Below are 13,635 nucleotides of genomic sequence, written 5' to 3'. Positions count from 1 at the left end.
CTGCATTCACTTGCATAGCTTCAGGAACAAAAAGGCTCAATTGTTGGAAAAATACTAAATGACCTTTTACATTACATGTTTTGTAGTAACAGACAGATTGTACTTATGTATTTTGTTGAAAGCAAAACTAACATTTCAAAATAATCAAGTATTCCTACAACACTAAGAATGACCATTTGAAATAAAATTAATCTCTTTTAAAACAACCCCCAGGCACAGCAAAATGCCACAGCCATTTCATCCATATAAGAACTAGCTTGTTTCTTTCTTCTACTTTTAACAGTTCAAGGGTACAACTTTAACCTACAGTAATTTTCAAATTAAAAGAACTGAAGCAAGTTGTAAGTCCCAGTTGTTGGTAGAAAAAAAAAAAACAATTTATAATACACCTTTCTCAATCAATTAAAAATTAAGGTAATGACCTGTAGACAACTTTATGCCTGAACATCAGCCAGTTCTGGAGGAAGTGGAGTCTTAGGATGCTTGCTTTCAAAGTGCTGTTTGAAGGTCTTGGGATCCGGCATTTGAGTCTGATTAAAGAGAGACATTAAACTTTATGCACAGTACAAAACTTAAATAATACTACAAAACCTTTCTTTTCTTTGCCTGGAAGACAACTACCTCCTTGATGATTACTTCTCTAGTGACAGAAGCACCGCTAATTTAGCTGCAGGGTAAGATGGAGTATTTAACTGCCTACTTTCAGAGGTGCATTTAAGCACTACTCTCACACTTGCTTTGGCATGTCCATCAATGGTGTTATTCTGGCTAGGTATCTCCTTGCACATCTTACATTTCACAGGCTGGTTTGGTGGAAAACCTACCTCCTGCTCCCCATTTTCTTTTTCAACACCTTAAATATAAACACTTGTCCTTTTCAAAATAAAATCTTTATGAAAGCTATTTTTTTAGTTCACCAATAGCCCAAGAACAGCATGAACCAAGTCTCTACTTGGCACAGGCTATCTCAGACCTTTGCTACAACACAGTTGCAGGCATCAAATGCCCTAAGTGATTGATACTACAGCCTGATTTCACAACAAGAGGAGCTGGTTACAAGTACTTAAGTAATCAACCCTCAGTTTGGAATCTTATTTAAGACATTTGAAGTGGCAGATCAATTCTGAGACTGACCACTGAAGTGAAAATGGCAAGTTTATCCTTCAGCTCCAAAAGAAGCATTTAGGAACACCAGATAGAAGGAAAAGTACAAGCTGACTAGTACTTAAATTTCTCTTTTCTTGTCGATAAGTTTTCTAGCAAAAGCTACTGTGTATCAAGCTTACATTAAAGCTTTTTCACCACCACTCCTCCTTTCTACAGCAACATCCATAACCACTGATTCCAAGACAGGCCAATTCCATCACAAAGAAAATATGTTTCCACCTGGAGACTAAACAAGAATTGACCGCACACTTCTTACATGTTCTGTTTCTTACTAACAGCACATGCAGACCACTGTAATACAAAAGGCAAAATAACTACCCAAATCAGACCTGAACATGACCTCTCAGATTCTCTATCTCAATTACCAGTACACCTGAGTAATCTGTAAGCAAGTCACATAACAGATGCAAATGGTTCTTAAAGCAACAAGCTAGACAACCACTTAAGTATTTTAGTTTCCACTATAAAATTTTCTAAAAATCCTGTTCTGGGCAGGAAGGCAGACCTCTCCCTATAAGACTAGTGTGACTTCAGTTCCTCTTACCCTACAGACAGTGCAGGTATATATCAAGGCAGCCTTGGCTGCAGCCTTCTGATCATGTCCTTGTTTCTTTTTTTGCTCAGCTTGCTTTTTGGCATTTTTCTGTTGCGATTGAATCTTCTGCTGTCCACGAGCCATATCTACAAACAAAAAGAAGACATTTAGTCTACAACAAGAGAAACTACTGCTGCTATCTGACTGAGGAGCCATAACCATAAGCACAATGCAGTCATGCGCTCTGTCCACAAGGTCTACAACTCCCATAACTCAAACACAGCAGACATCTGTTCAAGCTCTTTGCTATGTAAAGCCTCTGGGTTCAGTATCATTCTTAAAATAAACACCAGAATTACTAGGCCATTCTAAGTGTCTTCCTCTACTAAGACTCAGCTCTACTTTTGAAAAATGTTATCAATAGTCAGAATAATTAAAAGTTTCCTTTACAGTTAATAGAAACTTATTCTCTTTTTTAAAAGGTACTAAAAAATTCAGCGGTTTGGTTGTTTGTGTTTTCTTAAATTAAAGCTTAAGACTCAACTTTTATCTCTGGAACTTGAAACAAATTTCAAGAAAGGCAAATCAAAGTATTACACAAGGCATATTATTTTCTTCTGTTGTAGGTGTTTATGAGCTGCTTTGAAGTTGGGAACACCAAGAACAACAGGGTCACTCCTCTTTATTGAAGGTGATTTTTTCAGGTGGCTATTGTATCTTTATTTTCAGCCACATTTATGTGCATATGATTTCTTGGAAAGAAAAAAGACTGCTCGCATCAGAAGCCATTACTCCACCTAACCCAGGAGCACAAAGGAAGTAAATTCTATTGCCATATGCCATTACAAGGTCCACCAGAAGATGAGACAAAAGTGTAACAATTCAGGGAGCATCAAGACATCGCATTGCACAGCAGCGCACTCCACCTGCACACAACCCACCAGGACACCCAATTCAGCCTGCACCCCACCCTCAGAGCAGGCAGCAGACAGGATTTGGGCACATCAACAGAACAGGATTCAGCACGTGGTTATATAACCCAGCAGCCAAATTTCTGCTCTTGCCTCTCTCCCAGTCCCTCACGGCCCATACACGGTTCAGTTGTGTAGCTCTCTCAGAAGCATAACACTGCCCAAGCACAGGACAGCCAGCAAAGCCCATTGTCTCGTGTTCCCAGGAGAGCAGCTGCTTGATCACTGCTCCTCTGGGTAACCTGGGCACTTGCCCCAGGTTTAGTACTTGTGGGACAGACACACTGCATGGCTACACCAGGCCTGCCACACAATCCCTCCCATCAGGACACGAGGCCTCCCAAGGTGAGAGGAAAGCCCATCCAAACAGTGACCGACCTCTAGTAAATATATATTAAAAGCCCTTAAAAACAATTATGAAAATTAACTTTCTATGACACATCAACAACACGTGAAAATTCACTGGTATTGTAGGAATTTTTGGACATGTGCCTAACGTCTGAGCAAAATGATGGCCCTGAGACGCAGCACAGCTCTTGTGAATGGAGAGACACCTCTCAGGCCACAGCCCGGTTCTTTCGTGGCATCAAACACCACCATGTAACCCTCTACAGAAGTTTTACACTACATCTTCAGTGTCCCCTCCTCTTCCCCCACCAGTTTCTCTAAAAGAGAATTCAGAGGTCCATACACTAATAAAATTGAACACAACATTAATTCCATTAACAAGTAGATAGAAATACATTTGGCGTCCAGCAGTTTCCCTAAGATAAAATCTCTCAATGATAGTAAGACTAAAAGTGCCAGTCTATGTTTTGCTGGATGCTACAACTACTCCAGAACGCCCCAGCCAGGGCCTCATGCTGCTTACATACAGCATGGCTCAATCAGAACACTGCATTCCCATTTAAAATTATTAAAACAAAGAAGATATATTGCCAATAGCTTTGCATACGCAAGAAGAAACAGTAGGTTTCATTTCACTTCTATTTTATCAGCATTACAGCAATTGTCCAGAAGTTAGAGAGTGCCTGACAGAAAATACTAAGATGTAACAAAAAATAATTCTTTTCACAAAGTGTTTGCATATTACTTTGTATTTTAGTGCCTTGATAAGTACTACATCACAACAGCAAACCACACTGAGCTTTTATGGACTTGGCAACTGCTGGTTTTAAGTTAAGGCACAGACAAAAAAACATGGCCATAAACATTTTTTCAAAAATATCAACCAGCACACAATGCCCAAGATCAAAAATCCAAGAGTTTAAATACTGCAAGTTACATTAATACAGCTGAAACAGAGTGTTTCTGAAACAGAGAAAAGTACTGTTTAGACTATTATGTTAAGAAAATGACGGAAAAAGTAATCTCAAAGCTCGTTGAAAAGAAGGATGAGTTAATCTACAAGGCCAAATCAGTAATTTCAATTGCACAACGCAGGTAAGTGTTGTTTTCCCTATCAGGGACATTCTCAGAGTCCAGCAGAGCAGACTGTCTCCAAATAAAGAACGCGCGAGCACGTAGGAAACAGAACACACTGAGAAAACCTGCTGCCAAACCATAACAGGATTTTTTGCTGCCAAATCATAACAGCAGCAGCAGCACGGGCACTGTCGGGAAGCGAGGCTGATATCCGCAGCACAGCCATGCTTCACACGGGGTCATTTCCATGTAAGTAATCAGAACCCGAGCGGAGTTTCGTGTCCTAAAACCGGACACCGGCAGCTGCTTCCGCTGTCACTTCCAGAGGCACACGGCAGCTCGAGGCACCGCGGCTTCCCCGGCCGGGAGCGAAGGGCTCGGGCGGCTGCTCCGCGAGGGACGCCCGGGCCCGGGCCCGGCCTGCGGCGCGCAGGGACCGGGGGCGACCGCGGCCGTCGGGCAGGCCCGGGGGGACAGGGACGGCCGCAGCCCCACCACGTGCCCCGAGGGAGGGAAGTGACCACGGAAAGACAGAGGGACGGAGGCCGCAGTTCGGGAGCGGCGGCCCGAGAGCTGAGCGCGCCCCGCTGCCGGGCCGGGCCGGGTCGGGCCGCCCCCCTTCTGCCGGGCCAGGACTGCTTCCTTTCCTCCACCCCGCCCCGCTCCGCTTCCCCGGCGCTGCTCACCCGTGCGGGATCCGGGCTGGGCGGCCCTGCCGAGCGCTGTGAAGGCTCCGCGCGGCCCCGCCGCCGCCGCCGCTCGGGAGGAGAACGAGGAGGAGGAGGAGGAGGGACGGGACCAGCACTGCGCGCGCGCCGGACCCGCCCCCGCGCCCGCGCGCCCCGGGCGGCGCTGGCCAATGGCGGCGCGCGGCCGTTACATAACGCCGGCGGGGGGGCAGCGGGACCCGCCGGGGCCGCAGCAGGGAGGTCGCGGCGCTTGCGGGGCCGCGGGTTCGCGTCCCGGCGGCGGTCGCGCCCTCCGGGCTTCCACCGCGAGCAGCCGGACTGGGGGGCTCGGGCCGCCAAGCCCGGCGGTAGGACCCTCGGGACTCCGCTACGCTGGCTGCGGGCAGGGGCGCGCCGGAGTCCCGCGCTGGGCGGGGTCCGGTGCTGGGGCGCAGCGGGATGAGCCGGGACAGCCAGCCTTGCCCCGCCCGGTTCCCGGAGCGCGGCCCTGGCGGAGCCCCGGCTCGCGGTGCCGCAGAGCCCGCGGGATGCGGCAGCGCTGCCCGGCGGGCCCGCTCCCAGCCACATTCCTCGGTGCTTAGCGTACGGGCGCGGCCTAAAAATAGCGCTGCTGCTGCTGCTGCTCAGTGGGAGCCGGATAAATGGCTCGGGAGGGGCTCTCGGGAAGGCGCTGCAGAGGAGGCCAGGCGGGGATGGCGGAGAGAAGGGGATTCTCTTCTGGCTGCAGTTCACACTGACGGCCCGTGTGTCGGCTTGAAGGGTTAAGGAAAGTAGAAGGAAACAGCCTGCGATGAGAAGCAGAATTTTATTCAAGAATAAAGTGCACTAGATATGGTTTGGACGCGTTTCGCAAGGATCGCAGAGGAAGTTTACAGGCAGTGTCCGCTGCACGTGTGATTTGAAAATTACTGACTTGCATGAATACAGATGTAGGCAGGCGCTGTAAGGAAGCATAAAGGAGGAGCTCTTTATTTTCTATGGACCTCTTCGTAGGATTTAGCCAAAGGAAGGCTGAATGTTTGTGCCTGCTGAGATTAAGCACCTGTTAGGAAAAGGTGAAATACAGGCAGCATCTCTGCTTAGAGATGACATTCTGCCACTCATTGAGTAATTGTTGTAGCTTCGAAACCTGGCATCTTGAGCAGTTCTGTGTCTGGGGCACAAGAGCAAACATAACATGCCTACCAGAGGAACTATAAGGTATTAGCTTGATGTTTTGCAGAGCTTAGGCAGAATGATTGTAATTTTCTGATCCAAGAGGGGAAAATGCAGCAACAACAAAAAAAATCCATAAAGAAGTACAGTGAAGGGTTTAGGCCATTATCATGAGTCTTGCCTAGAGCATGACAGCTGTTACAAAGGAGCTGTATAGTAGATTTCTGACTGACACTTAAATCACTGCGAGTTGGTCCAGATGTCACAACATCTAAGATAGTCAAACATAAGCCTGTGATAGAGAATTAATTTCCTAAAATTCTTCTTAAAAAAAAACCAAGAACCAAGAGAATTGTAACATTCCATATTGCAACTATGTCTTCCACATTAAACTGATAACACTGAGAACGCTTATACCAGGACGGTGCAATCCACACTGCATTAAAATGGTCTTGTCACTGAACTTTATGGAAAGAAGCAACTATTAAAAAAAACATTCTAAGTGCATATGTGCTTGTGGAGTGATGTGGAGAGGGAGGCATTTTGTGTTCTATGCTCACAAGCAGGTGGCTTTCAGAATGAAGTTTTGCTTTCATCAGGGAGGAGATTGACAAGTGAAAAAGCAGTTTCTGTCCTGGCTGATGCTATTTTTAAGGACTGCTGGCAGAACTGGAGGGGCTTTTCAAGAGTTGTGTTCCCATACTATAGCATTGCTATACATCTGGCTGGACAAGGATTTCAAATAAAGCGGATCTCCCAAGCACATGCTGAGCTCTGGCTGGTCTTAGAAGCTTTTTCTGCTTTTAGGAGAACAAGGAATAGGTGTTGCAGGACAGGGGACTGTGACTGCTTCTCTGCTCTATCTTCTATCTCACTGTGCTGTAGATTCTGTATATCATTCCAAAGAGACTGATAGAAAAAAACACCACAGTGAAAGAAGACTTTAAGTGCCCACAGCTGAGATTTCTACTACTAAGATAATAAGGAAAACTTCCCAATCACTGTAGATAATTTTTCAAAATTGATTCATTGCATGAAACTTATTTATCACGCCAAAGGGGATATTTCCATGTGCATGTGCAAGTTAGCAAAGAGATACGGGGTGGATGTGGTGAGCTGTTAGAGAGGCAAGGCGGGCCTGGATGCTTTGCACAGCTCTGACAAAATGAACCTGTGGTAATTGCAGTTCATCTGTCTTGTGGACTTCCTCTCCTTTGTGTTGCTCCCACATGAGGTGAAACAAGACAGAGTGCATGAATGAAAGTATAAATAAAAGTTAAAATGTAAAATAAATGCAAACTTTACACTGAAGTGTTAATCTTAAAATTACTAGAAATACACTTCAGCACTCTTCTGTGTGCTTCTTGTTTAATTGTTGTTTTCTAGTTTAAAAATGTCTCCCAAACCCCACAGATAATACCAAGTACTCTGCATTAAAACAGAGTGAAAAACAAGAACATCTCTCCGTAATTAAGGGTAGATGAAATGCAAGGCATTTATTACCCCAAGCCAAGCCTAACAAAATTACTATTCACTGAAATCTGTAGAAGCATCATATGCATAGAAAACACAGCTCCTTAAGGATAAGGCATTTTAGCTCTTATGTAGCCCCTAAAAATAGTCCGAATTAAAAAAAAAATAAAAATGTTATCTTCTCACGTTGAGGCAACTGATGTGAAACAAGACTTTGATTTAAGCCCAAGCTTGAATGTGGTGAACAGCGTGATCAAATAAACCCCAAAATTATGGTCTTCTGAGGAGGGAAGCAGCAAAGGAAACTGGAAGGAGCAGTGCTGTAAGGCAGAATTGTTTCTTAGTTTGTTGGGGGTTTTTTTAAACAGTTATGATTGTTTTTTATTCTGATGCTTATTTCTCATCCCCTTGGATTCCAGCCCGCCATCATTTTCTGTGCCCACAGAGTGGGGCAATTTCTGCCATTAGGTCAGAATACCTGTTCTGCTCAGCAGCAGCTTGTTGACACTTGGATTTTGTTGCAGGCCAGTTTAAGCTGTCTCACCCTGGTATGTCCCCACCACAGTTCCCTGCTGGGAACCAGGTGGCATCTTGACATGTGTTATTAAACCCATTTTAAAAGCAATTGTCGTGAGCTGCAGGGCAAGTTTGCTCACAACAGCATAGGTGGGGCTGCATCTCCCTTCTGAATCAGCCCCTGTACATCTGCCAGGTCCTCCCACTGCCATTCCCAGCTGCACTTACTGTGGTGTATTTTTCCTGTTCATTTGCTCCTCTGTTCACTATTGATCCAGTGTCACATCAAACATCATCTCAACTGGCTAAATGTTGGCTTGTGGCCAAGGGCTGCCCTGGGCCCTCGCTCACAGGGAGGAACATGCTAATACCGTGTGCCTGCCTATTGAGGGGTTTTATTTGGTACCCCACCATGACCCCTTGTCATGTCTAAAGAAGTGAATGAAAAGGAAGGAAATGCTCTGGGCCTGCAAGTGACAGCAGCCTTCTCACTCGATTTTTGTGGATGCAGACCAATGTTGACACAAACACAGAATAGCAGAGATTGGCTTTGAACCCAACAGCCTTTCAAAGAATAGTCAAGGCTGATGCAATGGTAGATCCGAGTCAGCATCACTGAATATTAGGGACAGGATGACATGGAAGCAGACAGAACCCCAGCCATGCTGTAATCCTGGTAGTTAGTGCTGGTTGATAGAAAACATCATGCAGCAATGCCTATCCCAACTTGGGAGCTTCACAAGGTAGTGTTTTGCTCATTTACCCTTTCTCTGCTTTGTGGACTTTCACCTCCTCCCTCCCCCACACGTTAGCATACCGATCTTTTCCCTGTAAAGGCATTTTTCACAGCTACAGCTACAACTTTCATACATCCAGTTCACGCCTCCCTGACACAGCATTAACTCCTGTCCCTCCACTGACCTGATTGATTTGTGCTACTTCTCCAGAGCTGTAGTGTGGGCACCTCATGGGCTTGAACAGTATTGCTGTTGTGGCAAATAGAAAAGAATTGTGAGATCTTAAATCACATATTTGGCTCACAGATTCAGTAGATTCTTAGCACTGTACTGGCATGAGATGATACCAAGTCACAATGCATATATACTGCAGAAATAAATATTTCAAGGCACGTGATGTTATGCCTGCTTTTGCATGCTGCTGTAGAACTAGGTGTTCTGTAGTGTACAGTATGCTGATCCATGAGGTTTAAAAATGGAAAATGAAGGTAGGAAAAAAGGAGAACTAACAAATTGAAAGGGAAAGCCAAAGATTAAGCTCTGTTTTGGAAAGAATCCAGCACAACAATGCAGCTTTCTTGGCAGGACACCCTCAGGCTTGTGGTACCCTTCCAATTCCACACTAGCTTTAAAGAAGCAGCCCCATTAGCAGCAGTGCAGCATCCTTTTCTGGTTTGCCTGCTGTCTTTCTGAACAGCTGCTTTGTTCCAGGGACACCTGATGGATGGCAGCCTCCAGAATAAGGACAACATCAGATGATGTCCACCACATTGCCAGCCTCCCTGTGCTCCTCACAGTACTCCTGGTCCCATCAATAGACTCCAGAAGCACATAAATAAGAGGGACATTATCTTTCCTAGCTGGACAGTGCTCCGTACTTTCACACCCCCAGTGAGCTGGCAGTGTACCAGATGGCCACATATTTGTAAACCTTTTCCAAAAGTTGATACAATTCTCACCTTTACCTTGCCTCTACCATGGGCTTAGGCTCTTGTGCAGCAAGGCAGATTGCAGAAATACTTTTGCCACCAAACCTTAAATTAGGACAAACCCAAGGAAGTGTCCCACAGTCAATGGTAGATTTTGGTGACACAGAGACTACAGCTAATTGTCCTTTTTCTGGGTTTGGTGGTTGTTTTTTTTCTTCCCATAACTCCTGACCCTTTCCAGCAAGAATGGTCAGAGCTGCTTCAGTGAGCATTCCTCTCCACTGGAAGTGCAAAATATGTACAAGGGAGGATGCAATAAGGACCTGCCCACATCCTCTGAGAGACAAAAATGTGAGGACTTGAGGAAAAGGCTCATGAAGAATGACAGATGGAGGCAGTCAGAAGCATGGAGATGCAGTACCTCAAACATTTCAAGGCATATGTACCTCCTGGAGAGCATGGGCCAAGATTGCCTTGTGACCTTTAAGTATTTTGCAGTCTCTCCTCTTTTAAATTCATTTTGTTGGAAGTGAGTTTTGCTAAAAACAACAAAGCACAAATGCCTTTCTCAGCATGTCACAACTTTTTTGACCAACCCACATAGACAAACTGGAGACCTTGAGAACATACGCTTCCGTTCTGTATAAACAGTTTAAAATAGATTTTAGCTTTGCTTAGCATTACGTACAGCTACTATTTTTAAATGCACTCCAATTAATCATTCCCTTTTTTTGCCTGTGTCCTCCATTCATGCTTTTGAATCTCGTACGTGTTCAAGTCCTTGCCTTATCATGAAAACAAATATATCTGTACATTTTTAATGAATTCAGAATAGCAGGGTTTCCCTCCTCTCCACCAATAGAAGTGCATGTATGAGGCATAAAGAAAATCCACACACTGTGTCATATGCACGTTAAAACCTGCTGCAATTGTGACTAAAACCCCTCCAAACATTGTTGACAACTGACCTCTAGCCTCAAGAAGAGAAATGCATCCCTCAGCCTGTGCTTCTGAATGGCTGCACATCCCAGAGATGCCTCTGTGTTGAGGTGGCTCAAAGTGTTCACTATCTCTGCTTCCTTCTTCAGCCCATCTGCAACACTCCAGCCTTGTACTGGAAGTATTTTGGTAGCTTCTTATTGTACCTTGAGGAAGGGGCAATTACTTCTCATCCAGAGCCAGCCTCTCCATGTGTTTTTCAGTTATCCACGTGCAGATTTCATTGCCATTCTAGAACTGCTAAGGGCAGGGTGGGAAGCTCTTCATGTTTTCCAAACAGCACGTAAAATCTTGCAGGATAAGGAAGCAAAAGGCCAAAGGTGCATGTTAGAATTACACATAAGAGAATAAACACAGAGAGTACACAGGAAAGGGCTCTGCAGCTGTAGGATAGTCTCCATGGAAGGGAAGTAGCCTTGGACATCCAAAAGTGCCACACATGCACTGCTGGTTTTCCCAGGTTAGCAGTGCTGGCTCAGTCCCAGCAGTCTGCTGCTTAAGGAAGAGATCAGTGAGAAACATCTGCTGGATTTCAACTTTCTCCTTTTCAGATGCCCCATTACACTCACTCTGGAATCACTGCATGACTTAAAGGCAGGAATCCAAAGTGCCTTGCTGCAGTGAGCTGTGGGGACTGCTCTGATTGCTAGTGTTTCCTGCCAGCTGCTGACAGTGCTTGGAACACAGTAAGGTCTAGCTAACAAACAGTGGTGGATAAACAGGACCTGGCAAGAGAAATCAGGGGAATTATTTGGTTTGCACCAGACCACTGGATCCCATTTCTTTGTACAAAACATCGCAGACTGCTGCACCAGAGGAATGTGCTATGGGATGTGGAGCAGAACAGAAAACACATTCCTGGAAGGAGCCAGCAATGCCAGAAGATGGCAGCTATGTAGAGGTAAAAGACTTTATTTATGGGGCAGCAAGACTGTGCTAATTGTCAGAACTTCTGCAGCTGAGTTACTGTGGATATACAAAGTCATGTCTCAGTAGATGCTCCTAAATGTACTCTTAGGACAGACTGCTGTGGGATGAAGGAATGGAAAACCCTTTTCCTGCTATATGGCTGGTGTCTGAGCAGCACAGGCAGAGGGCTGTTTTTTCACTCTGTCCTTTAGCCTGGCTTTTGCTTGGAAACTGGGGGAGAAAACCAAGAAGGATGAATTAATGCTTCTGTGAAAACACTCAGTGCACATCTCTAATCAGTCAAGGCAGAATGGCTCCTCAAGAAGAGTCCCAAGAGCTGGTTGTGAGGTATTATTAGGTACAGATTTCGCACATTAGTATTCCCTAGGCTAGAAAGATGTAAAGCTCTAATTTAAATTACCTGGTAAAAAAACTAAACAAAAAACACAACCAAACCAACCAACCAAGCAAACAACCCCCCTCCCAAAAACCACCCAACAACCCAGACTCATTTTAATCTGACTACTAGTCTGCAAAGCTCATTTGAAAAACTGTGCTCTTGCAACATGGTTAAAGAATTATAAAGAAGTGAAGTGGAAATGCCTGGTGCTGGAGACATGCCTGTTTGTCCCAGTGGGAGAACGACTTTTACAATGCTTCCATAGGCAGGAAGACCAGGTTAGAATACAAAGGCCTGATCCTGTCTAAGCATAGGCAGGAACAGCTTAAATACCTGCAAGCTGATTCCCTCCGTCCCCAAACCAAGACTGCAACCCCTTAACATCCTGCACCTGAACCTTCCTACTCCCACATCTCCAGGGTACTCTTCTCCAAACCAGTTTTCCTGGTACTGTCCCCTATGTCCCAGTATTCATGGGAACAACTCCATCTGTTCAAAGCCCAAACTAAAGGCTGCCTGCACAACATGAGCCTTTGCACACTTCACCTGTTCCCTACTTTAAAATGTGCACCTTTAAGTAAAATAAATTTAGCCCGGAAACAACCTCCCAGGCTTATTGCTTTTATATTTTTCTCTGTTAATGTAGAGTTCCTTGGTGAGAGAAATATTTTTCCACAGATACTTAAAATCAGGTTCAGATCCTTTTTTCACTTTTCTGTTTGATAAACCAAAGAGCTTAAACTAATATACTTTGTAAGAACATGTCCTTGTGGGACTAGCGCTACCAAAAATGACTGGCAGCAAGGATGGCTTCCCATTAGCAATTATTTTCTGAGATTTTGTACAGTCAGCTCCCAGTCTGTTCCCATGGCTTCCATCAGCCTATGAACAGGACATCTATATTTCTCTTTTGACTTCTCAAGACCATGCTGTGGACAACCTGCCCCTCAAGGTGACCAGGTCCAGGTCCAGGTCCTGACTGCTTTACTGGGTGCCCTGAAGTCCCGAGGGTCTTCCCCAGATCTTTCTCTAGCTGTCTTTTCCCATATGCTAGGCAAAGTTTTCACAACCACCACTACAAAGCCTGATGTTCACTAGTCCCTGTGGCTGCCCTGACACCACTGTTGACTTGGAAGCCTCCAATAGTACCCAGATGCAGCTGTGCATGTCAAACACACCAATGGAACAACTAAGGCGGACACAGCCACTCTGAAGGTTGAATCCCTTTTTCCTCACCACTCTAACCCTGCAGGCTCTTGCCAGAACAGAGCCTTGCTAATGCTCTGCACAGGCACTGCAGCTCATAACTCCACCAATTAGACCTCACCCTGGGTCAGGAAATGACCTTAGTGCTCTACACAGCCCGAGAGCCTGTGGCTCTCATTGCTCAGAGGTGCTGTAGAGGGCGAGGTGCTTAGGCAAACAGTGATGATATGGGAAAGAACGTATGGCTTTGCTGTCTCAGCACTGGAGGTGGCTTTTTACCACACCCACCTTCAAAGGAGGCAGAAATGTTTTCACGGGGAAGAGGAGGAGATGGGAGGAACCACCCTTGTGCTTAGGACAGCCTAGGCAAGAGAAAAGACTCTGATCAAGCCTCTGTGAATTTCTTCAGGGCTGTTAGGGAGAATTATATGACAAAAAACGGTGAAGGACACAGTTGGCAGGCTCACAGCAGGCTCACTACGCACCTCTGCTTTTTTATGATCCTATGGCATACGCTGACCTCA

General features: G+C 45.4%; 1 protein-coding gene across 2 annotated transcripts in view; it reads right to left on the bottom strand.

Annotated features, from left to right (window-relative positions):
• ZNF706 (zinc finger protein 706) overlaps positions 1-13,635 on the bottom strand; it is a 49,295-nt gene that overhangs the window by 2,160 nt on the left and 33,500 nt on the right. Inside the window, exons 1-3 of one of the 2 annotated variants that reach the window (XM_086889795.1) lie at positions 4,785-4,953; positions 1,712-1,848; positions 423-530 (exon numbers count right to left, since the gene is read on the bottom strand). In XM_086889795.1, the coding sequence (XP_086745921.1) occupies positions 435-530; positions 1,712-1,846 (231 nt within the window). In that variant the 5' untranslated portion in view covers positions 1,847-1,848; positions 4,785-4,953 and the 3' untranslated portion in view covers positions 423-434. Of the gene's footprint in view, positions 1-422; positions 531-1,711; positions 1,849-4,784; positions 4,954-13,635 lie in introns of those variants that run through there. The other variant, XM_086889870.1, reaches the window with a different exon arrangement.

The sequence above is a fragment of the Cyanistes caeruleus genome, chromosome 1, assembly GCF_971803275.1.
Source record: "Cyanistes caeruleus chromosome 1, bCyaCae1.hap1.1, whole genome shotgun sequence".
Classification (NCBI taxonomy): Eukaryota; Metazoa; Chordata; class Aves; order Passeriformes; family Paridae; genus Cyanistes; species Cyanistes caeruleus.
The sequence above is the reverse complement of the archived record's forward strand: the minus strand, read 5'-3'. Positions and strand labels throughout refer to the sequence as shown.